The sequence below is a fragment of the Melozone crissalis genome, unplaced genomic scaffold (assembly GCF_028551555.1).
Source record: "Melozone crissalis strain CALT ecotype California unplaced genomic scaffold, PUWL_Pcris_2 ptg000004l_1, whole genome shotgun sequence".
In the NCBI taxonomy this organism is placed as follows: Eukaryota; Metazoa; Chordata; class Aves; order Passeriformes; family Passerellidae; genus Melozone; species Melozone crissalis.
The window spans coordinates 600991-623245 of record NW_026535782.1 but is presented as its reverse complement, the minus strand read 5'-3'; the positions used below and the strand labels follow the sequence as shown (position 1 = coordinate 623245).

At 46.7% G+C, this 22255-nt stretch overlaps 2 protein-coding genes, 1 non-coding gene and 1 pseudogene across 3 annotated transcripts; 3 read left to right on the top strand and 1 right to left on the bottom strand.

The window, feature by feature from the left end:
• Positions 1-1363: 1363 nt before the first annotated feature.
• Positions 1364-2857, top strand: LOC128935551 (inositol 1,4,5-trisphosphate receptor-interacting protein-like 1). Its single transcript, XM_054273970.1, has one exon. The coding sequence runs from the start codon at positions 1364-1366 to the stop codon at positions 2855-2857; it is 1494 nt and encodes a 497-aa protein (XP_054129945.1).
• An 827-nt stretch (positions 2858-3684) lies between these two features.
• Positions 3685-3755, bottom strand: TRNAG-GCC (transfer RNA glycine (anticodon GCC)). The gene has a single exon. It is a non-coding gene; the product is annotated as a tRNA-Gly (tRNA).
• A 5223-nt stretch (positions 3756-8978) lies between these two features.
• Positions 8979-10809, top strand: LOC128935541 (inositol 1,4,5-trisphosphate receptor-interacting protein-like 1; annotated as a pseudogene).
• Positions 10810-12286: 1477 nt separating this feature from the next.
• Positions 12287-13879, top strand: LOC128935515 (inositol 1,4,5-trisphosphate receptor-interacting protein-like 1). The gene has a single exon (XM_054273922.1). The coding sequence runs from the start codon at positions 12287-12289 to the stop codon at positions 13877-13879; it is 1593 nt and encodes a 530-aa protein (XP_054129897.1).
• Positions 13880-22255: the final 8376 nt, after the last annotated feature.

The window sequence follows — 22255 nt, the reverse complement described above, 5'->3', positions numbered from 1 at the left end:
AGTTTTCATTGTAATTGTAGTTGTACTTGTAGCTGCAGGTGTAGCTTTAGTTGTAGCGGTAGATGTAGATTTAGTTAGACTTGTTCATTAGCATTCCTTCTAGAGGCCTTTTAGTGATGAGTTTTGCAAATTTACCCTTAGTATAAGAGAATTTAACTACCCTACAGTAGTGCCTTGTTTGCTTTTCAGTATTATTTGAGTATCTATGTTTGAAAGGTTAATAAAAGTAGATAAGTTTCTCAAATGGCCTGAAAAGTCATTCTTTGTATTTAACCCTCTGAATAAAGACATATTGCAAACGGAGATGTAGGATATATTAAGTATGCTGTCTCTCGAGCATTCCCATAAATATGCTTGAAGCTTGAATTGAAAATGCCTTAAGTGACTGAAATTTTGAATGGTGTTGAACTATAGAGTTTGAGAGCTAAGAGGTTATTGAAGGCACCAAAAATTTTTAATTAAGTTATTTGGCGTTTTTAGGATGGTATTAAATCTTTCTGTGCATCATCCAATCAACCTGGATTTATTTCAGGAAGATTTCTCACTAAATCTGTAACGAAGCACTAGCCTACATGACATCCTGCCCAAAAACCAATAAGTATAAATATGAATAATAAAAAATGTCCACCACCGGTATGAACTAAAAGTGTACACTTGTATACTGAAAACATCCGTGGGTCACGTCACTCAAATTTATATTTGACAAGAGTTTAGTGGCAGGGCCCTTGTGCCTGCTTTGTCAAGGGAAGCTCTGGGGTTGCCAGGTTCCCGAGTGATGGCTCTGCATTTGGTGTCTGTTGGGGCTTTGGGTGCCCAGGGCCATGATGAGTTCCCTGAGCGGGCTGGGGAGGGCGGGCGGGGCTGGCCTGTGATGCGCTCTGGGTTCTGTGACAGCACAGGGGCCGTGTCACAATGGGGGCAGGTATAAAAGGCCTCAGCGGGTGCAGCTGCCCCAGTAGAGCCTGGGCAAGCAGTGAGTGCACAGCAGTGAGGAGACAGGGCTGGGGGAGGCCAGGGGCTGCAGGAGGGCTGGGGCAGAAGCTCCGGTACCGGGCCGTGCATTCTGCCCCCACACCCAGGGCCCGGCCCCGGTGGCAGTGCCTCGCTGAGGGCACGGTGCTTGCTGGGGCACCGGTGCAGGCCTGGCTGCCCGCCAGCTGCCGGGGGCCCTGTCCTTCCTGCTGCCACATCCCTGCAGCTCCTGCGTCCCACTGTCTGTCTCCATTCCGGCCCCACTGAACCCCTTCTGTGTGTCCTCCTGCAGACCATGGCTGTACTGCCATTGCTCCTCGTGCTCGTGCAAAGCCTGATCCAGTACCCCCAGCCAGCTGGGGATGGGCTGGATGAGGCCAGGCACCGGTGAATGAAGGAGCGTCAGGAGCTGCTGGACCACGAGATGGCTCGGCTGCTACAGGAGCTGGAGGAGCAGGACAAGGGCTGGGGAGCCATGCTCTCTGGTGCCCTGCAGCAGTGGCCATTTTGGGTCCTTGCTGGAGTCCTGCTCCTCTTGGGCCTGTGGTTTACCTGCAGGAGAAGGAGCGGTGAGGCCAGCAACACTGATGTACATGAAGGTGAAGACAGCGTAGATGGACAGGAAGAATGCACGGAGGTGAAGGTGCAGGAAAGCAGCGATGCCAGTGAACAGGGAAGCAGAGAAAAAGAAGACCATGATGGTGGCAAGGGAAAAAGTGGCAGTGGTGGAATGGAAGACAGAGAAAAGACCAGAGATGCTGGGAATGAGCAAGGCATCCTTTTAGTGGACCGCATAGAGTGGCCGGTGGAGGACCTGGAGAGAGGCTGCTCAGTGACAGCTGAGCTGATGGAGAGCTTGACGCGTGTCTTTGTGGACAGCGTGAGCAATAGCTTCTACCCAGTGCCTCAAGAAGCCATCGGGGTGGGCAGTGCCTTTGAGGGTTGGAGTCCCCGTGACTGGGATGGCGTGTACCATGTGCTGGTCCCACTGAATCCCCCACCAGGGCACGCCTTCCACCTGGAGCTGAGTGCAGGGCAGGTGGCAGACAGGACCTTCAACGTCTGTGTGGAGCTGGTGTGCACGTGCGAGAAGGAGCAGGTGGAAGAGAAGCCGTTGTGCTTCCTGCACCACTCGCGGAAGGAGCTGCGGCGGAAGCAGAAGCGCAGCCTCCTAGAGACACTCTGCACCAGCTCCTACCTGGACGTGGAAAAAACCTCCCACTGCTTCTGCCAGATGGTGAGAAGCTCGTGGCTGCAGGTGCCTCAGTGGCACTCATGGCACTTGGTGTTTCAGCCCTGCAGCCGGTCCTGCCGATTGCAGCTGAGCAAAGGCAGGGAGAGCCTGATGGTGGAGATGCTCTTTGGGGTGCGCCGAGGGGACTCTGACATCTTTGTGGTCAGCCAGACCGCCAAGGCCAACATCAGTGCAAGCACAGCGTGGGCAGAGACATACGCTGTGGCAGAGGCGAAATTCTTCCAGCACATCGCCAGGCAGCTGCCGTGTGAGAGCTTGCACCTGAAATGCCTGCAGCTCTTCACCTGCATCCTGAGGGACACAGGTTTTTCCAGCTCTACATGGAAGACTGTGGTCATGCACGTGCTGACCACAGTACCGCTGTCCCAGTGGCACAGGAGAGCATTTGCACGGCGGCTGTGGGACATCATGGCGTACCTGGACCGCTGCCTGCAGCTGACACACCTGAGGCACTTTGTGCTGGGCAATGAGAGGCTTCCTGCAGAGATCAGCTTGCCACCAGCAATGCAAGGGGTTGTGCCACCCAACCTCTTTGAGCACCTGGCCCGAGATCCGGCCGCCCACAGAGAGGCGAGGCAAGCTTATGGTCGGCTGCGATTTCGCCTCGGGGTGCTGCTCTCCAGCCACTGAGAGGAGTTTCCTGCACAGAGCTGTGCTGGGGTGTCACTGCCGATGGCAGCCACCTGAGCTCTGCATAGCTGATGCATTTGTCAATGTATCAGCATGCAGTGTATCAGCAGGCAATCCTCTAGCTGCTTTCCTGTTCCTCCGGAAGAAAGATGCTACAGCACATGGATTCGTTGCGCAGGCACATCTCTGAGTGGCTGTCATGGGATGACCGCTTTTATCCCAATATCGTGTATTATGTCTGGCAGCTGTGTTTTTTTCTCTCTCTCTCTCTCTCTTTTCACCGCCCCCCCCCCCGGCCGTCTTGCCGCGGCGGGGCGGGGAGGGAGGAGGGAGGGGGACTGGGTGTACTTTGGCTTTTTGCTTTTGGCTTTTGGCTGCTTGGCTGGCTGGCCTGCTTGCTTCTGCTTGCTACTTCGCTTGCTTGCTACTGCCTTAGCCCTAGCTGATAGCTGCCTTTTTTCCCTTTGCTGCTTTCTGCGCTGTTTTTTTTCCCTTTTCTTTCGTCCTCTCTTTCTTACCCTCCCCTGAAGATACTGGACCGGCTCCGGACCTGACCTGGGACGTCCGGCGGGACCTCCGGAGCCTGCGAGAGACGCTCGGCACCCTCCACAACACTGACTGGTTTTCTTTTCTTTTCTTGTGTTGGGGAGTGTTCTTTTGTTATTTGCCAATAAATAGGTTTTGTTTTCCACTTTGCTCCTCCAAGGAATTCCTTCCCGAACCCGGTATTGGGGGGGGAGGGGTGGTTGGAGGTTTGCTTTTTTTGGGGGGGGACTCCCTTTTGGAGATTTCCCCTAATTTGTCCTAAACCAGGACATCCTTTTTGGTGCATTGGCCGGGAATCGAACCCGGGCCTCCCGCGTGGCAGGCGAGAATTCTACCACTGAACCACCAATGCTACTTGGAGTAAGTGGATTGCCCTCATTACGCAGCGCGCTCGAATTGGGAAGTTAAATCGCCCTGGGATCCTGGAAATAATTACAAATTGGCCCGAAGGTGAGAGCTTCAGTGTCGCGGATGAGGAACAAGAGCCAGTGACTCGGGTTGAGGAAGCTCCGCCATACAATCAGTTGCCAGCAGAAGAAACACGTTACGCTTTATTCACCGATGGTTCTTGTCGCGTCATAGGGATGAAACGGAGGTGGAAAGCAGCTGTATGGAGTCCCACTCGACGGGTTGCGGAGGCTACTGAAGGAGAAGGTGAATCCAGTCAATTTGCTGAAATCAAAGCTATTCAACTGGCCCTAGGTATTGCAGAGAGAGAGAAGTGGCCAAGGCTCTATTTGTATACCGATTCTTGGATGGTAGCCAACGCTCTATGGGGATGGCTGAAGAGATGGAAAGAGGCGAACTGGCAGCGCAGAGGAAAACCAATTTGGGCTGCGGAAGAGTGGAAAGATATCGCTACACGGTTAGAGAAGTTACCTGTGAAGGTTCGGCATGTAGATGCCCATGTCCCCAGAAGTAGAGCTAATGAAGAGCAGCGAAACAACCAGCAAGTACATCAGGCTGCAAAGATAGGGGAGTTGAAGATAGATCTCGACTGGGAGCATAAGGGAGAGTTATTCTTGGCACGATGGGCCCATGATGCCTCAGGCCACCAGGGTAGAGATGCCACCTATAAATGGGCACGAGACCGAGGGGTGGATCTAACCATGGACAGTATCTCTCAGGTTATTCGTGACTGTGAGACGTGTGCTGCCATTAAGCAGGCCAAACGGGTGAAGCCCCTCTGGTACGGTGGGCGGTGGTCTAAGTACAAATATGGGGAGGCCTGGCAGATTGATTACATCACGCTGCCTCAAACCCGCCAAGGCAAGCGCTATGTACTGACCATGGTAGAAGCCACCACGGGATGGTTGGAAACCTACCCTGTGTCTCATGCCACAGCTCGTAACACTATCTTGGGCCTTGAAAAGCAGGTCCTTTGGAGGCACGGTACTCCTGAGAGAATTGAGTCGGATAATGGAACTCATTTTAAAAACAATCTTATTAATACTTGGGCTAGGGAACATGGCATCGAGTGGGTGTACCATATCCCCTATCATGCACCAGCTGCAGGGAAAGTGGAAAGGTATAACGGATTGTTAAAAACCACCTTAAAAGCGTTGGGTGGGGGGTCTTTAAAAAACTGGGAGCAGCATTTGGCGAAGGCTACCTGGTTAGTTAACACTCGAGGTTCCACCAACCGAGCGGGTCCTGCTCAGTCTGAGCTCCTTAATATAGTAGATGGGGATAAAACCCCAGTGGCCCATGTCAGAGGTTTGTTGGGAAAGACAGTATGGATCAACCCTGCCTCGAGTGCAGACAAACCCATCCGTGGGATTGTCTTTGCTCAAGGACCAGGTTATACATGGTGGGTAATGCAGAAAGATGGAACAACACGGTGTGTACCTCAGGGAGACCTGATTGTGGGATAAGGCTCATATATGAATGTCATTGTTTGCTGAATGTGAGACAGAAGGAAACTGTAAGTGTCAAAGGTCTGAGCAAGTAAGATGAGAGGAATGCATAAGTGTCAAAGGTGTGAGTAAGTGAAATGAAAGTTTTTATTGTATGTTCACGATATGGGATAAGGGGTGGAGTGTCATGGGATGACCGCTTTTATCCCAATATCGTGTATTATGTCTGGCAGCTGTGTTTTTTTCTCTCTCTCTCTCTCTCTTTTCACCGCCCCCCCCCCCCGGCCGTCTTGCCGCGGCGGGGCGGGGAGGGAGGAGGGAGGGGGACTGGGTGTACTTTGGCTTTTTGCTTTTGGCTTTTGGCTGCTTGGCTGGCTGGCCTGCTTGCTTCTGCTTGCTACTTCGCTTGCTTGCTACTGCCTTAGCCCTAGCTGATAGCTGCCTTTTTTCCCTTTGCTGCTTTCTGCGCTGTTTTTTTTCCCTTTTCTTTCGTCCTCTCTTTCTTACCCTCCCCTGAAGATACTGGACCGGCTCCGGACCTGACCTGGGACGTCCGGCGGGACCTCCGGAGCCTGCGAGAGACGCTCGGCACCCTCCACAACACTGACTGGTTTTCTTTTCTTTTCTTGTGTTGGGGAGTGTTCTTTTGTTATTTGCCAATAAATAGGTTTTGTTTTCCACTTTGCTCCTCCAAGGAATTCCTTCCCGAACCCGGTATTGGGGGGGGAGGGGTGGTTGGAGGTTTGCTTTTTTTGGGGGGGGACTCCCTTTTGGAGATTTCCCCTAATTTGTCCTAAACCAGGACAGTGGCCTTGCCCTTCACCTTCTAATTCCAACAGTGCTGCGGACCAAGTCTGTGAGCAGAAACCTGCTCCACCTGCACATCTTCAAAGACGACTGCGAAGTTGATAGAGGTTGCTTGGAAGACCTTGAAGAGAGCCACCTAGCCTGTTGGGGCTTAATGTAGTTGTTTAGTTGTAGTTGTAACTGTAATTGTAATTGTAGTTGTACTTGTAAATGCAGCTGTAGCTTTAGTTGTAGCTGTAATTGTAGTTGTAGCTGTAACTTTAGTTGTAGTTGTAGCTGTAGCTGAAGCTGTAGGTATAGCTTTAGTTGTAGTTGTAATTTTAGATTTAATTAGACTTGTTTATTAGCATTCCTTCTAGAGACCCTTTGGTTTAGACTGTTTTGCAAATTTACCCAATTACCCTTAGTTTAGAGAATTTAACTTCCCTGCTCTAGTTGCTTATCTTCTTTCAAATATTGTTTGAATATTGTTTATAAAATTAATAAAAGGAGATAAATTTCTCAAATTGCCTGAAATGTGTCATTCTTTCTATTTAACCCTCTGTATTTTAGAGGATGTCCTCCCTCTACCCCTATCTGAAATAAAGATGTTTTGCAAACAGTGATGTTGGATATATTAAGTATTTTCTGTTTCTCTAGCATTCCCATAGAAATGCTTGAAGCGTCAATTGAAGATGCCCTGAAGGCCCTGAAATTTAATATGGTGTTGAACTATAGAGTTTGAGAGCTAAGAGGATATTGAAGGCACCAAAATTTTGTAATTAAGTTATTTGCCCTTTTTATCCTGGTATTAAATCTTCCTTTGCATCATCCAAGCAACCTGGATTTCTTTCAGAAAAATTTCTCACTGAATCGGAAACAGAGCATTAGCCTACATGACTTCCTGCCACAAAAGTAATAAGTATAAATACTGTTTTGGTTTGACAAGGAAGTGAGTTTTTTGTGTTGTTTTGGGTAAATTAATAGGTGTTTAGATTTGAATATTGGCACTTCGTGTGGCTATTGAGGACATGGATATGTCCTCAATAGGAGATTAAAAGCAGAGAACTTTTAGGGAGAAGTTTTTTTTGTGTTTTGTTTGTGAAAGAGGTCAGACTTTTTTTGTTTATCTGCAAGCTGGGTGGGGGAAGGGAAGAAATGCAGCTGGGTGAGGTAGGTTGGGGCTTTGGACAGAGAAGGGAGGTGAAGGCTTTTGCAGGCTAGAAGGGTGGAGGAGTACTGAGAGGTATTAGGCAGTTACATGTTACAGGGCTTGCAAGAGTTGCAGGGTGAAGAGAGAGGCGAGAATCCTGACCTCATGTTCAGAAGGCTTGATTTATTATTTTATGATATATATTACATTATTACTATGCTAATAGGAATAGAGAGAAAAAGTCTCAGAAGCTTGCTATGCTAAGAATAAAAAAGGAATGAATCATAAAGAAGCTCTCTCTGATTCTGTCCCAGAGAGAGCTCGGTCTCTGACTGGCCCTTAATTGTACACATGCAACATGGGCCAATCAGAGGTGCACCTGTTGCATTCCACAGCAGCAGATAATCATTATTTATATTCCTTTTCTGGGGCCTCAGCTTCCCAGAAGAGGGAAAAATCCTAAAGAAAGGATTTTCATGAAAAGATGTCGGTGACAGTTACATTCTTCTTTTTTTAGGAGAGAGAGAAAGCTGCCGTTTGTGTTTGTGCTACTTTGAAATTTGATAGTACAGTTGGTTGAGGAGGAGAAGTGGGGGGTGTGGTGAGAAGGTGATTGGCAGGGCAGCTGTGGGAGTTTTGGACAGGTAGACCTTGAGATTTTAGCTTCTTTTTTAGATGATGGAAACTTTACAAATGTCGATTTTTTTTTTTTTTTAGAGATGAAATAAGAGGAAATGGGCAGGTGTGATGTAAGTTTGTGCAAGTGAAAGATGTCTGAGTGAAGTTGACAAGAATCCTAGGTGGGAGGAGATGACGGAGTGGCCTTTGGCTGGACTTTTCTTGTATAGCCATGGACAGAACCATTTTCCTGTGACACAAAGACTGCATTTAGGGGGAGGCAGTGGCTTAGAGCCAAGACAGTGCAGTGATATGAAGGAGTGCGTGAACAGAGATGACAAGTGAGGAAAGTAGAAGTGCCCTCCGTCTTCAGGGAAGAAGAAGACCTCTGTTCTCAAGACCCCTCGGCCCAAGGGGGTGAATTTAGGGGGACATGTGTCCCAAAAGTGAGAGACTGCTTTCTTTAGAACTGAGCAAAGCATCCTTAGAAAGAGAACCCTAGAAGAAGCTCTGGTCCATGCGCAGTGGGGAGAGCACTGGGCATGGAAGGAAGACGTCACGATGGCAAAAGTTCTCTGGGCAGTGCCACATGTGACATGGAAACACAAGAAGCATCAACTGTGTTTCCAGGGGAAGCCTATGGTACAATAACGACTACTCTCTTCTTAATGAACTGAGAACTGATTATCTGAAAGGTGGTAATAGACTGAGAGTTGGTAATCTGAGGGGTGGTAACTGAATTGAGAATCCAAGTTTTTATACTACTGTAATGTATTAGAAATTTAGTAGGGGGAGGATGAATGTTTTTAGAAGGTTTTCATTCTGAGTTCTGTGTGAGTTTCTTTTTAAATATAGTAGAAAGTTAATAAAGTTTTCCTTCTTTATTCCTAAATAAGAGCCTGCTTTGATCTATTCCTACTCAAATCTCACAGCAGAGAGAATTTATTTTCGTGGAGGCACTGGCATTCCACCAGCGTCAAACCAAGACAATTTTAATAATAAAAAAATGCCCCTCAGCAGTATTAAATCAAAGACTACCCTTAGTATACTGAGAACATCCATGGGTCATGTTACCCAAATTTATATTTGACAAGAGTTGTGCGTGAGGCTCCTTGTGGCTGCTCTGTCAAGGGCAGATCTGGGGTTGCCAGGTTCCCGAGTGATGGCTCTGCACTTGGTGTCTGTTGGGGCTTTGGGTGCCCAGGGCCATGATGAGTTCCCTGAGCGGGCTGGGGAGGGCGGGTGGGGCTGGCCTGTGATGCGCTCTGGGTTCTGTGACAGCACTGAACCCCTTCTGTGTGTCCTCCTGCAGACCATGGCTACACTGCCATTGCTCCTCATGCTCGTGCAAAGCCTGATCCAGTACCCCCAGCCAACTGGGGATGGGCTGGATGAGGCCACGCACCGGCAAATGAAGGAGCGTCAGGAGCTGCTGGACCACGAGATGGCTCGGCTGCTACAGGAGCTGGAGCAGCAGGAAGAGAGCTGGGGAGCCATGCTCTCTGGTGCCCTGCAGCAGTGGCCATTTTGGGGTTTTGCTGGAGTCCTGCTCCTCTTGGGCCTGTGGTTTAGCTACAGGAGAAGGAGTGGTGAGGCCAGCAACAATGATGTAAATGAAGGTGAAGAAAGAGTACATAGACAGAAAGAATACACGGATGTGAATGTTGAAGAACAGGGTGATGTGAATGTGGAGGCAAACAAGGAGGAGGATAGAAAAGAAGGCAAAAAAGGTAACTTGGCTGCCATTGAAAAATAAGACAGTGATGGTGGCACGGGAGAAAGCGGCAGTGTGGAACACAGAGAAAAGACTGAAGATGTTGGGAATAAGCAAGGCATCCTTTTAATGGACCACATAGAGTGGCCTGTGGAGGACCTGGAGAGAGGCTGCTCAGTGACAGCTGAGCTGATCGAGAGCTTGATGGGTGCCTTTGTGGACAGCGTGAGCAATAGCTTCTACCCAGTGCCTCAAGAAGCCATCGGGGTTGGCAGTGCCTTTGAGGATGGGAGTCCCCATACTGGGATGGCGTGTACCATGTGCTGGTCCCACTGAATCCCCCACCAGGGCACGCCTTCCACCTGGAGCTGAACAGCACAGGGCAGGTGGCAGACAGGACCGTCAGTGTCAGTGTGGAGCTGGTGTGCACGTGCGAGAAGGAGCAGCTGGGAGAGAAGCTGTTGTGCTTCCTGCACCACTAGCGGAAGGAGCTGTGGCAGAAGCAGAAGCGCAGCCTCCTAGAGACTCTCTGCACCAGCTCCTACCGGGGCGTGGAAAAAACCTCCCACAGGTTCCGGCAGTTGATGAGAAGCTCGTGGCTGCAAGTGCCTCAGTGGCACTCGTGGCACTCGGTGTTTCAGCCCTGCAGCCGGTCCTGCCGATTGCAGCTGAGCAAAGGCAGGGAGAGCCTGATGGTAGAGATGCTCTTTGGGGTGCACCCAGGTGACTCTGACATCTTTGTGGTCAGCCAGCCGACAGAGGCTCAGAATGGCGACTCCACCATCTTTGTGAGCAGCCAGTTCGCCAAGGCAACATCACTGCAAGCACAGTGTGGGCCGAGACATACGCTGTGGCAGAAGCGAAATTCTTCCGGCACATGGCCAGGCAGCTGCCGTGTGAGAGCTTGCACCTGAAATGCCTGCAGCTCTTCACCTGCATCCTGAGGGACACAGGTTTTTCCAGCTCTACATGGAAGACTGTGGTCATGCACGTGCTGACCACAGTACCGCTGTCCCAGTGGCACAGGAGAGCATTTGCACGGCGGCTGTGGGACATCATGGCGTACCTGGACCGCTGCCTGCAGCTGACACACCTGAGGCACTTTGTGCTGGGCAATGAGAGGCTTCCTGCAGAGATCAGCTTGCCACCAGCAATGCGAGGGGTTGTGCCACCCAACCTCTTTGAGCACCTGGCCCGAGATCCGGCCGCCCACAGAGAGGCGAGGCAAGCTTATGGTCGGCTGCGATTTCGCCTCGGGGTGCTGCTCTCCAGCCACTGAGAGGAGTTCCCTGCACAGAGCTGTGCTGGGGTGTCACAGCTGATGGCAGCCACCTGAACTCTGCATAGCTGGTACATTTGTCACTGGCCATGCTGAAGCTGCTTTCCTGCTCCTGCGGAAGGAAGATGCAGCACATGGATTCGCTGTGCGGAAACATCTCTGGATGGCCTTGCCCTTCACCTTCCAGTTCCAACAGTGCTGCTGACCTAGTCTGTGAGGCAGAAACCTGCTCCATCTGCACATCCTAACAGAAAACAGTGAAGCTGATAGAGGTTGCTTGGAAGGCCTTGAAGACAGCAACCTAGACTGTTATGGTCTTAATGTAGTTAATTTGTTTTAGCTGTAGCATTAGTTGTAGTTGTAGTTGTACCTGTAACTGTAGATGTAGCTTTAGTTTTAGTTCTAACTATAGCTGTAGCTGTAGCATTAGTTGTGAACTTAACTAGCTGTAGCTTTCATTGTAGTTGTAGCTGTAGCTTTAATTAGACTTGTTTATTAGCAATCCTTCTAAAGGCCCTTTAGTGTTGTTAGTTTTGCCGCGTTACCCTTAGTTTAGAGAATTGAACTGCAGTTCTATAGTGCCATGTCTCCTTTTCAATAATATTTGGATATCTATGTTTGAAAAATTAATAAAAAGTGATAAATTTCGCAAATTGCCTGAAATGCGTCATTCTTTGTATTTAACTCTCTGTATCTTAGAGAATGTTCTTCCTATATCCTTATATGAAATAAAGACTTTTTGCAAACAGGGATGTTGTATATATTAAGTATGCGGTCTCTACATGACATCCTGCCCCAAAAGGAGTAAGTATAAATACAAATGATAAAAAATGTCCCCCACCAATATTAACTAAGAGCCTGCACTTATATACCGAGAACATCAGTGGGTCATGTCACCCAAATTTATATTTGACAAGAGTTGCGTGGCAGGGCCTTTATGTCTGCTTTGTCAAGGGAAGCTCTGGGGTTGCCAGGTTCCCAAGTGATGGGTCTGCACTTGGTGTCTGTTGGGGCTTTGGGTGCCCAGGGCCATGATGAGTTCCCTGAGCGGGCTGGGGAGGGCGGGTGGGGCTGGCCTGTGAGGCACTCTGGGTTCTGTGACAGCACAGGGGCCGTGTCACAATGGGGACAGCTCTAAAAGGCCTCAGCGGGTGCAGCTGCCCCAGTAGAGCCTGGGCAAGCGGTGAGTGCACAGCAGTGAGGAGACAGGGCTGGGGGAGGCCAGGGGCTGCAGGAGGGCTGGGGCAGAAGCTCCGGTACCGGGCCGTGCATTCTGCCCCCACACCCAGGGCCCGGCCCCGGTGGCAGCGCCTCGCTAAGGGCGCGGTGCTTGCTGGGGCAGCGGTGCAGGCCTGGCCGCCCGCCAGCTGCCAGGGGCCCTGTCCTTCCTGCTGCCACATCCCTGCGGCTCCTGCGCCCCACTGTCTGTCTCCATTCCGGCCCCACTGAACCCCTTCTGTGTGTCCTCCTGCAGACCATGGCTGTACTGCCATTGCTCCTCGTGCTCGTGCAAAGCCTGATCCAGTACCCCCAGCCAGCTGGGGATGGGCGGGATGAGGCCACGCACCGGCGAATGAAGGAGCGTCAGGAGCTGCTGGACCACGAGATGGCTCGGCTGCTGCAGGAGCTGGAGGAGCAGGACAAGGGCTGGGGAGCCATGCTCTCTGGTGCCCTGCAGCAGTGGCCATTTTGGGTCCTTGCTGGAGTCCTGCTCCTCTTGGGCCTTTGGTTTACCTGCAGGAGAAGGAGCGGTGAGGCCAGCAACACTGATGTACATGAAGGTGAAGACAGCGTAGATGGACAGGAAGAATGCACGGAGGTGAAGGTGCAGGAAAGCAGCGATGCCAGTGAACAGAGAAGCAGAGAAAAAGAAGACCATGATGGTGGCAAGGGAAAAAGTGGCAGTGGTGGAATGGAAGACAGAGAAAAGACCAGAGATGCTGGGAATGAACAAGGAATCCTTTTAGTGGACCGCATAGAGTGGCCTGTGGAGGACCTGGAGAGAGGATGCTCAGTGACAGCTGAGCTGATGGAGAGCTTGACGCGTGTCTTTGTGGACAGCGTGAGCAATAGCTTCTACCCAGTGCCTCAAGAAGCCATCGGGGTGGGCAGTGCCTTTGAGGGTTGGAGTCCCCGTGACTGGGATGGGGTGTACCGTGTGCTGGTCCCACTGAATCCCCCACCAGGGCACGCCTTCCACCTGGAGCTGAACAGTGCAGGGCAGGTGGCAGACAGGACCTTCAACGTCAGTGTGGAGCTGGTGTGCACGTGCGAGAAGGAGCAGGTGGAAGAGAAGCCATTGTGCTTCCTGCACCACTCGCAGAAGGAGCTGCGGCGGAAGCAGAAGCACAGCCTCCTAGAGACTCTCTGCACCGGCTCCTACCTGGACGTGGAAAAAACCTCCCACTGCTTCTGCCAGATGGTGAGAAGCTCGTGGCTGCAGGTGCCTCAGTGGCACTCATGGCACTTGGCGTTTCAGCCCTGCAGCCGGTCCTGCCTATTGGAGCTAAGCAAAGGCAGGGAGAGCCTGACGGTGGAGATGCTCTTTGGGGTGCGCCGAGGGGACTCTGACATCTTTGTGGTCAGCCAGACCGCCAAGGCCAACATCACTGCAAGCACAGCGTGGGCCGAGACATACGCTGTGGCAGAGGCGAAATTCTTCCAGCACATCGCCAGGCAGCTGCCGTGTGAGAGCTTGCACCTGAAATGCCTGCAGCTCTTCACCTGCATCCTGAGGGACACAGGTTTTTCCAGCTCTACATGGAAGACTGTGGTCATGCACGTGCTGACCACAGTACCGCTGTCCCGGTGGCACAGGAGAGCATTTGCACGGCGGCTGTGGGACATCATGGCGTACCTGGACCGCTGCCTGCAGCTGACACACCTGAGGCACTTTGTGCTGGGCAATGAGAGGCTTCCTGCAGAGATCAGCTTGCCACCAGCAATGCGAGGGGTTGTGCCACCCAACCTCTTTGAGCACCTGGCCCGAGATCCGGCCGCCCACAGAGAGGCAAGACAAGCTTATGGTCGGCTGCGATTTCGCCTCGGGGTGCTGCTCTCCAGCCACTGAGAGGAGTTTCCTGCACAGAGCTCTGCTGGGGTGTCACAGCCGATGGCAGCCACCTGAGCTCTGCATAGCTGATGCATTTGTCACTGGCCATGCTGAAGCTGCTTTCCTGCTCCTGAGGAAGGATGATGCTGCAGCACATGGATTCGCTGTGCAGACACATCTCTGGATGGCCTTGCCCTTCACCTTCCAGTTCCATCAGTGCTGCTGACAAAGTCTGTGAGGCACAAACTGTCTCCACCTGTATATCCCCAAACATGACAGTGACGCTGATAGAGGTTGCTTGGACCACCTTGAGGACAGCAACCTAGCCTTTTGGGGCTTAATGTAGTTGTTTATTTGTAGTTGTAGCTGCAGTTGTAATTATAGTTCTACTTGTAAACATAGCTATACCTTTAGTTGTAATTGTAGTTATGTTGTAGCTTTAGTTCCGTTGTAGGTATAGCTTTACTTGTAGTTGCAATTGTAGCTTTAAATAGACTTGTTTATAACCATTCCTTCTAGAAGCCCTTTACTATTGACAGCTTTGCAAAGTTACCCTTAGTTACTACCCCACTGTACTGATTTGTCTGCTTTTAAATAATGTTTGTATATCAATGTTTGCAAAATTAATAAAAGGAGATACGTTTTTCAAATTGCCTGAAATGTGTCATTTTTTGTATTTAACCCTCTGTATCTTAGAGGATGTCCTTCCTCTACCCCTATCTGAAATAAAGATGTTTTGCAAACAGAGATGTTGGACATACTAAGTATGCTGTCTCTCGAGCATTCCCATAGAAGTGCATTGAAGAGACTGTAAATGCTCTGAAGTGCCTGAACTTGTACAGCATAGTACTCCTGAAATTTTTAGGAATCTTTGGAAAAGTTTTCTTTACACGGTCACTTTTATACGCTCCTGGGGAACAATTCAGTCCAAATAAATTGAGCTACCCTGGTATAGCTGCCTTTCAGTAATATCTACATATATATGTGAAAAGAAGTAAAAAAAGGAGAGAAGTTTCTCAAATTGCAAGAATTGTGTCCTCCTTTTTATTTAACCCACCATTTCTTTCAGAATGTCCCTTCAGTGCTGCTGCCTGAAAAAAAATGACGAAGTGTCTCAAATGGTGTTCATGTTGGTATTCAAGTTCTGTAGCACTTCAAAGCAGGGCTATTAATTTTGCCTCTTGAATTCAGCCAGAAGTCATGATGGTCAACACTGCTAAAATACTAATTAATCAATCAATCAATCCTCCCTCTCTCCTTATAAAAGTTCCCTCTCCTTCAAGGCACGGAAAAGAAAGATTCTGTGGCCCATATCAGAGAGGGAAGCCTGCTGTGGGGACAGGAACAAGCAGCTCCCTGTAGGGAGAGCAAGCAGGAACCTCCTGAAGGTGGATCGCTGCCAACAGCAGAATTTGCTGCTCCACTGATAGAGAGAGAACTGTGCTTGCAGAGGTCCCTGCTTTTTGTCACACACACCCACTTTGTTCCCTCTGCTCTGCCCCCAGGTGCAGAGACCTTCCCTCTCCCTTGCCCCAGCTCCAGAGCTCATCAGTCGCTTCCACAGGGACATGTGCTCTCAGTGGAAAGGCCTCGATCCCTGTGTGCCATTGAGCCTGACCACACAGCTTTTGTGGGCTCTGGGACACTGCTTGGAGTCAGGGAGAAGCACGGCCCCCATGGCTTCCTGCTGCACAGTCCACCCAGGGCCAGGATTATTGCAGGTGGTTAATCTGCTGGTCTGGCTGTGAGTTTTGTTGCTGTCTGTGTGAGGGACATGCTGAGAGAGGGGAAGGCTGGAACATACAGCTGTTCACTGTTGCCACTGCAACACTGTTGTGTAACTCAGGTGCTGATTTTTAGTGGTGGGTAGTATGCAGTAACACTAGGATGGAAATTGAAAGCAGTGTTCAGTAATAGCAAGCATAGGCAAATGATTTGGATGTTTTTTCTGTTGCAGAGCTGCTCTTTCAGGCCTTGAAAACAGGAGGCAGCACTGAGGAGGTAACTGAGCAAGTCCAGTTGGTATTAACTGCATCCAATCAGTTCTGTGTTCATATGGCCCTCACATCTCCCCAACCAATCACTGCCTTGCTTCCAACCGGCACTAAACTGACATTCAACAACTGCATCCAATCAGCTCTGTGTTCATATGGCATTCACATCTCCCCAACCAATCACTGCCTCTCTGCCAACCGGCACTAAACTGACATTCAACTGCATCCAATCAGCTCTGTGTTCATATGGCCCTCACATCTCCCCGGCCAATCACTGCTTCTCTGCCAACCGGCGCTAAACTGCCATTCAACTGCATCCAATCCCTCACATCGCCCCAACCAATCACTGCCTGGCTTCCAAAAGGCACTCAACCGACATTCAACTGCATCCAATAAGCTCTCTGTTCATATGGCACTCACACCTCCCCAACCAATCACTGCCTGGCTTCCAACCGGCACTAAACTGACATTAAACTGCATCCAATCCCTTGCATCTCCCTGACCAATCACGGCCTGGCTTCCACCCGGCACTCAACCGACGTTCAACTGCATCCAATCAGCTCTCTGTTCATATGGCCCTCACATCTCCCCAGCCAATCACTGCCTGGCTTCCCACCGGCCCTAAATGGCTGTTCAACTGACTCTCAAAGGTCTCTCACCTGACCTGCAGCTGAGCCCTTCCCAGAATGCCTCTCGGTGAGCAGAATTTAACACTTTTAATTAAAATAAAGATTTTAATTAATCCTGATTAAATAAGGATTTAGCAAAGGCTGAATGGAACAAGGCCTGGTGCCAGATGCATGTTCAGAGAAGGCAGCTGTGAGTACAATGAATCCCAGCCAGAGAACTGTCAGTGCGTGCCAGTGGTGTCAGAAGAGCTCTTGAGTCAGATCAGGGTTTCTGTAGGCAACTGTCCCTTGGATTTACTGAAGAAAATCCCTTACAGGTTGAACACTGAAATCCACAAGAAAATTCACATCTGCTCCAAGTGTGAAGCCAAGTCCTTTCTCTTTCTTCCTGCTTCCTTCATCAGCAAAGCACAAACTGAGAATTTAAAACTGTGTTGTGTTCTGCACAGCTGCTGCCAGAGAGGATGAGCAGAAGCAGCAGGAAAACTTGCTGCTGTCTTCAGGTTTATTATGGAAATATGAAATGTCATGGAATCTTACTGGTAATAAAAGATTTTTCAGGTCCACAATTACCACTCCCTAATTTGAAATAAAATTAAATATGGTCTGACTCCTAAGAATTTTACTGCACCTGCAAACCCATTGACTTGATGAGAGGGTGGAAGGACACAGCCTTGGAGGGAAAAGAGGGTAACATAGGTTATGAAACTGAATCCTATTAAAATTATTCTTCATGATAAGGTCACACCCAGCCCTTTGTGAATCTGAGCTGAAGTGGTTTTGATGCACCAAATGTCAGGTTTACTTGCTTACAAAAATCTGAATCAGAACTATAACCTGTATCATTTAAAGCATCATTTCCAACAACCAGTGTGACAAAACACTAAGTTCACATAAAAGCAGAGAAATTTTATCTTTTTATCCATCATTTTTTTCATCCATCACTGGGATCTCTATTAAAGAGTGATGGTAATAAGCTCTTCCTAAGGGATCAGTAAAAATATGCAATAAACTTTGCCAATAGCCTAGTACAACAAATATTCTGTATTTTAACCTTACAGGGAAGCGCCATGAAAGGTTAATTCTTTCTTATTTATTCCCACCCTGTCACTCCACCCTTCCTGACCCACCCCCAAAAATATCTTGCACTCATCTTACATAATGCCAGCAAAAAATTTCCATGTGTTATTCCTGACTGATAATTCATCTTATACAATTCTGGAGTGATCAGATTCAGGCAGCTTTTGGAAGCAGTTTTCACCTAAATGAATTTTAACAAGCCTATAAGCAGAATGATGCAAACAGGGTAATACTGGGACAAATAGAGACATTTGTACAACTAGGAGGTTTGACTGGTATTCTTAACTATTTTCCAGACAATTTTAAATTGCTGAAGGACACACTTCATGACTTGTACCTCTCTTAACGACAGTGAACCTCTGAACACAGAATATTTCATCTTTGAGCTTACATGACCAAGATCTAATTACATTCTTGTGGACTGCACCAAGATTCTGGGGAAGGAAACTCATTTCATGCCTCATGACATTGTGTCAGTGAAGAAAAAGGCATTTTTAACTCAGGCATAACAAAGACAAAGAGCAGCCAGCTGGTTGCATATTTTCCATTGGTTTGAGTGGAATGTCACATGGTCTGAAATTCTGAAGACCTAATAAAAAATAAAATAAATTATTTTTAAAAAGTAATTCAGTAATAGAATTCCTAATGCCAAAAGTCACAGTGAGACCACAGTATATTTAGGTTTTCTTTTTTACATGTATTTTCAGGCTAAACTTCAGGAGGGTGTTAATTTCTCAGTAATGAAATCACCCAGCGTAGCCAAGAATGACAGATCTGTTACCATCTCTACCAAAGCTTTTCGTCTGCTCTTCTAACTTTGGCTCCTTATCCTGTATGTATTACCTTTTCTTCATGTTCTAATAATTTTAATTTCTTAATATCCTCATAAATATTTTTTCATATTTTAATAATTTGACAAAGTCTAAAGTGACCTGAAAAATATTTTTGTTTGTACAGAGGTTTTCAGGAAAAAATGTTTCTTTTTCTCCAGGAGAAGAATATCCAGACTGGATCAGAAAGAACCAAAAGTTAATTCAGTTTCCTAATCCACAAACAATATAGATAAGGCATTCAGTCAGTTGCAGTGATAGTTGTACTCTTTGATACTTACTTGTCCCTGATGAAATAAAACCTCAGGAATTAAATGTACATAAATATAAAATTATATTTTTAATAAATTAAAAAAAAATACTTATGGCACCACTTATTCACATGATGGAGGGGTGAACTTCATCAGATGTAGAGATCTCTAGCTCATTACTGCAAATAGGCAGAAAAACATTTCTCATCCTTTACACAAACACATTGTAAAAATCAGCATGAAAAGCACTGCCACATTCTAATTCTCAAGCCGTACTAAATAGCACCTGAGCAAGTAAGAAGCCTTTGAATTATTTTTGTCCTGTCTGCTTTTGTATACTTTCCATATGATACTAAAATCAACAAAATGTATTTATTTTTCATCAGCAGAGAGAAAAATTAAAAATTCATAACTTCAGTTCTAAAGGTTTGTTCTCAGCTAGGAGGAGTCAAGGAAACAAAAGAAGAGAAAAGGTCTGAAAAAGAGAACTTGCAGTAAAACTTTTCAATTTGGATTCCTGCAGAGACTTTTTCTTTTCAGGAGATCGTACAGATTTCTATGAATCTTTGTTTATCTAATATGAATCTATCTATCTATCTATCTATCTATCTATCTATCTATTTTCTTTGGTCAATGGGGGACTTGGATTAGAAGGACAGATGACCTAAAACCTGATCACAATTGTATCCCACTTGCCTGATAATTTACCAGTAGAGTATTTTTGTGGTCCTAAGACTACTCACTCAGACATTTCTGGGGTTCACAAGACCTTATATTCTGCACCTATCCTTCTGTGTAGATAGATGGAAAACTTTCCAGGTCTGTCACAGTTGTGTGATTGTGGGGGAGCCCTCTGACTGTCTTAAGTCCTCTGGGCTTCTTTTCCAGATGCAGGGAAATCTTTCTTCCCCATGCTACCCATGCTTAGTCCTTCAGCACTATCAGGGGCTTCCTGAGTCAGGAGAGCAGCTTAACCTCCAATGCCAGAATCTTTGGTAAATTTTTTAGGAATTTTGTTTTCCAAGAGAAAATTCAGACTTTATGGTTTTGTTCAGATTTGGGATAAGATTTCTCCTGAAGCACTGGATTTTCCCACAGAACAGACTTTTTGATTTTGAGCCTTTTATAGTATACTAATAGATCTCTATTAGGATTCTGATCACCTAATATCTAGTAAAATCTTCTTTTAAGGTTATAAAAATCCAATAACCAGTTTTCTGCTGTACTGCAAACATAGTTTTATTTCTACCTGTTAGGAAAATTGATGACTGTTTATACCATAAAACTTGGAGATTATGGCTTCAACCTTCTTTAAAATGGTTTACTTTTGTGTGTGTTTTATCCTCTAAGGCAAGATATTTATTACTCTTTCAGAAGTGGGAGATTAGGTCACCAGTAGAGGAGTAATCATGGTGTTTGCTGTGTTATTAAAATGTAGATCAGTAATGACATTATCTCATCAGTGGTGTGACGTACCATCAGTTATTCTGTCGTCGTGGATTTGCAACTGCATCACCAGGAGTAGGCTGAACCTAACTTATAAGTCAACAGCAACTTCCAAACATTTAAACTCAATTTTCATGGCTATTCAAGGTAAGAACACTTGGTCTTGTGTTATGTGCCAATTCAAAAGTACTCCATGATTTGAACTACTTTTTTGAGCCAGGGAGGATTTTGTAATGGACAAGCACAGACCAGTGTATCAGAATTGGTTCCATCTGTCAGCTGAGTTATGATTCTATCACTCTATATATTAGTCCTGTCAGCATTTCTGGAATTTCTTGCCAAAATTAGCCTGGCTTTGGATTCAGCAGTTATTCAAACTGATGTAAAGGCAAATTCATGAGAAAAAAATAGCAAGTCAGGCTAAGATCAGGGAATTTATTTGGCAGCCTTGTTGAATCCCTCTAAGGCATTTGATTGCAAGGAGCATACTCAATCTTTTATGGTACTCTTTATCTACAGCCTAAAGGAATATTTAGCTTTATCTCTTGATGTGCCTTCTTTAGGCAATGAATACACTGTGGGTGATGTTTTAAGTTAACATTTATCTCATGATATTTATTGCTACCCATACTTATCTACTCATTTTCAGCAAAGTTCCCTCTCCAGATAAGGTATCTTTTTAAATAAAGTATTTACTATTTGTACTATTTTCTCCAATCATTCAATTCAATTTAAAAGTTATAGAAATTATATCTGAGCTGAATCATTTCACATGCTTACAAAGGAAAATGAAAGAAAAGTAAGAATAGAAAGATACTTTATATCATCCTGTCTGTGTTTAAACAATTAATTTGTTTAATTCTTATCCTTGAATTTGCAACTAACCTGAATCTCCAAGAGAAACCAAATAAATCTTTATTGCACATTTCAATGTTGAGTCTAATAATTTTTTAGTTAAAACTAAAATAACTGCAGTTTCTAATAAACAAAGGCACAATCTATCCTCATAACCATCTTCTAAAATCTTCATTCCATTAAGTTCTGTAAGATTTTTCTTTCAGAAAGGTTCTGTGAACTAAATTTCCACACAGCTGAGTAAGCAGGACATTTGGAAGTCCATTCTTCCCCCATGGTACAGCTGCTGCACAATGTCAGTCAGAGCTTATGACTTCACAATTGTTGCATGCAACCCCATCACAGAGCCTCAGTTGTGAGGTGGAATGATGCCATAAACATGACACATGGCTCCAGTACTGACTGGTTCTGGAAATGAATTGTGGACTCATACTCAGCACATCTTTCTAAATTTGCTTAAAAACATTCCATATGACTCAGTCTTCCATTTGAATATTAATCCAAATTTTCAACAATTTCATCTCCTGAACACGGCAATTAATGTCAATTACCAAATGCAGCCTTGAATATTTGCAGTACAGGCTGTATAAAATGAAACAGCTGGTTTAACTTTAAAGATAAGCCAGTTATCTCTTGCCTCCAAAATAACAACAGTCTCCCAATGGTGTTTGGCATATCTGATAAAGAAGAGTCAAGCAGTAGGTCCAGGAGCTGGAATGTATAAGCAATCTTCATCCCATCTGTGGATGCATGCCATAGATGGGTTGGCCAAAGTTACAGATGTGATTGACTTGCTACCTAAATTGCTCTCCTTCAGAAGCTGATGATTATGGGATGTAGAGCTGCATGTTGAGAAAGTCCAGATTGGCTAATGGCAATTTCCTGCTGTGCCTTTGACACAGCTTGACTCTAAATCAACAAAAGGTTCCTTCTCTATAGCAAATGTCTACATTTTCATTTGACAATGCTAATTGAATACTTCCTCCTCAAAATTTGAACACTGACATAGAAGATGTAATTGTGTGTTGACTTCCAATAATGAAGAGTTAATGAGCATGCAACAGTTCAGGGCAGAATCAAGTTTCATGTGCACAAAAGCCAAAACAACCTTTTTCAACATCCTATTCATTTAACATTAATTTCAGAAAATAATGAGAGGCCACGCTATAGACCAAGGTGTTATTGTCTTTCAGGTCAGGTTTGTTTGCTGAGAAAGGAAGGTTTAATTTGACTTGATCAGCTAAAACAGTGTCAGCTGTGTTTATTACTAAATGATGCAAGCATCTAGACAATGAACTCATAGATACTC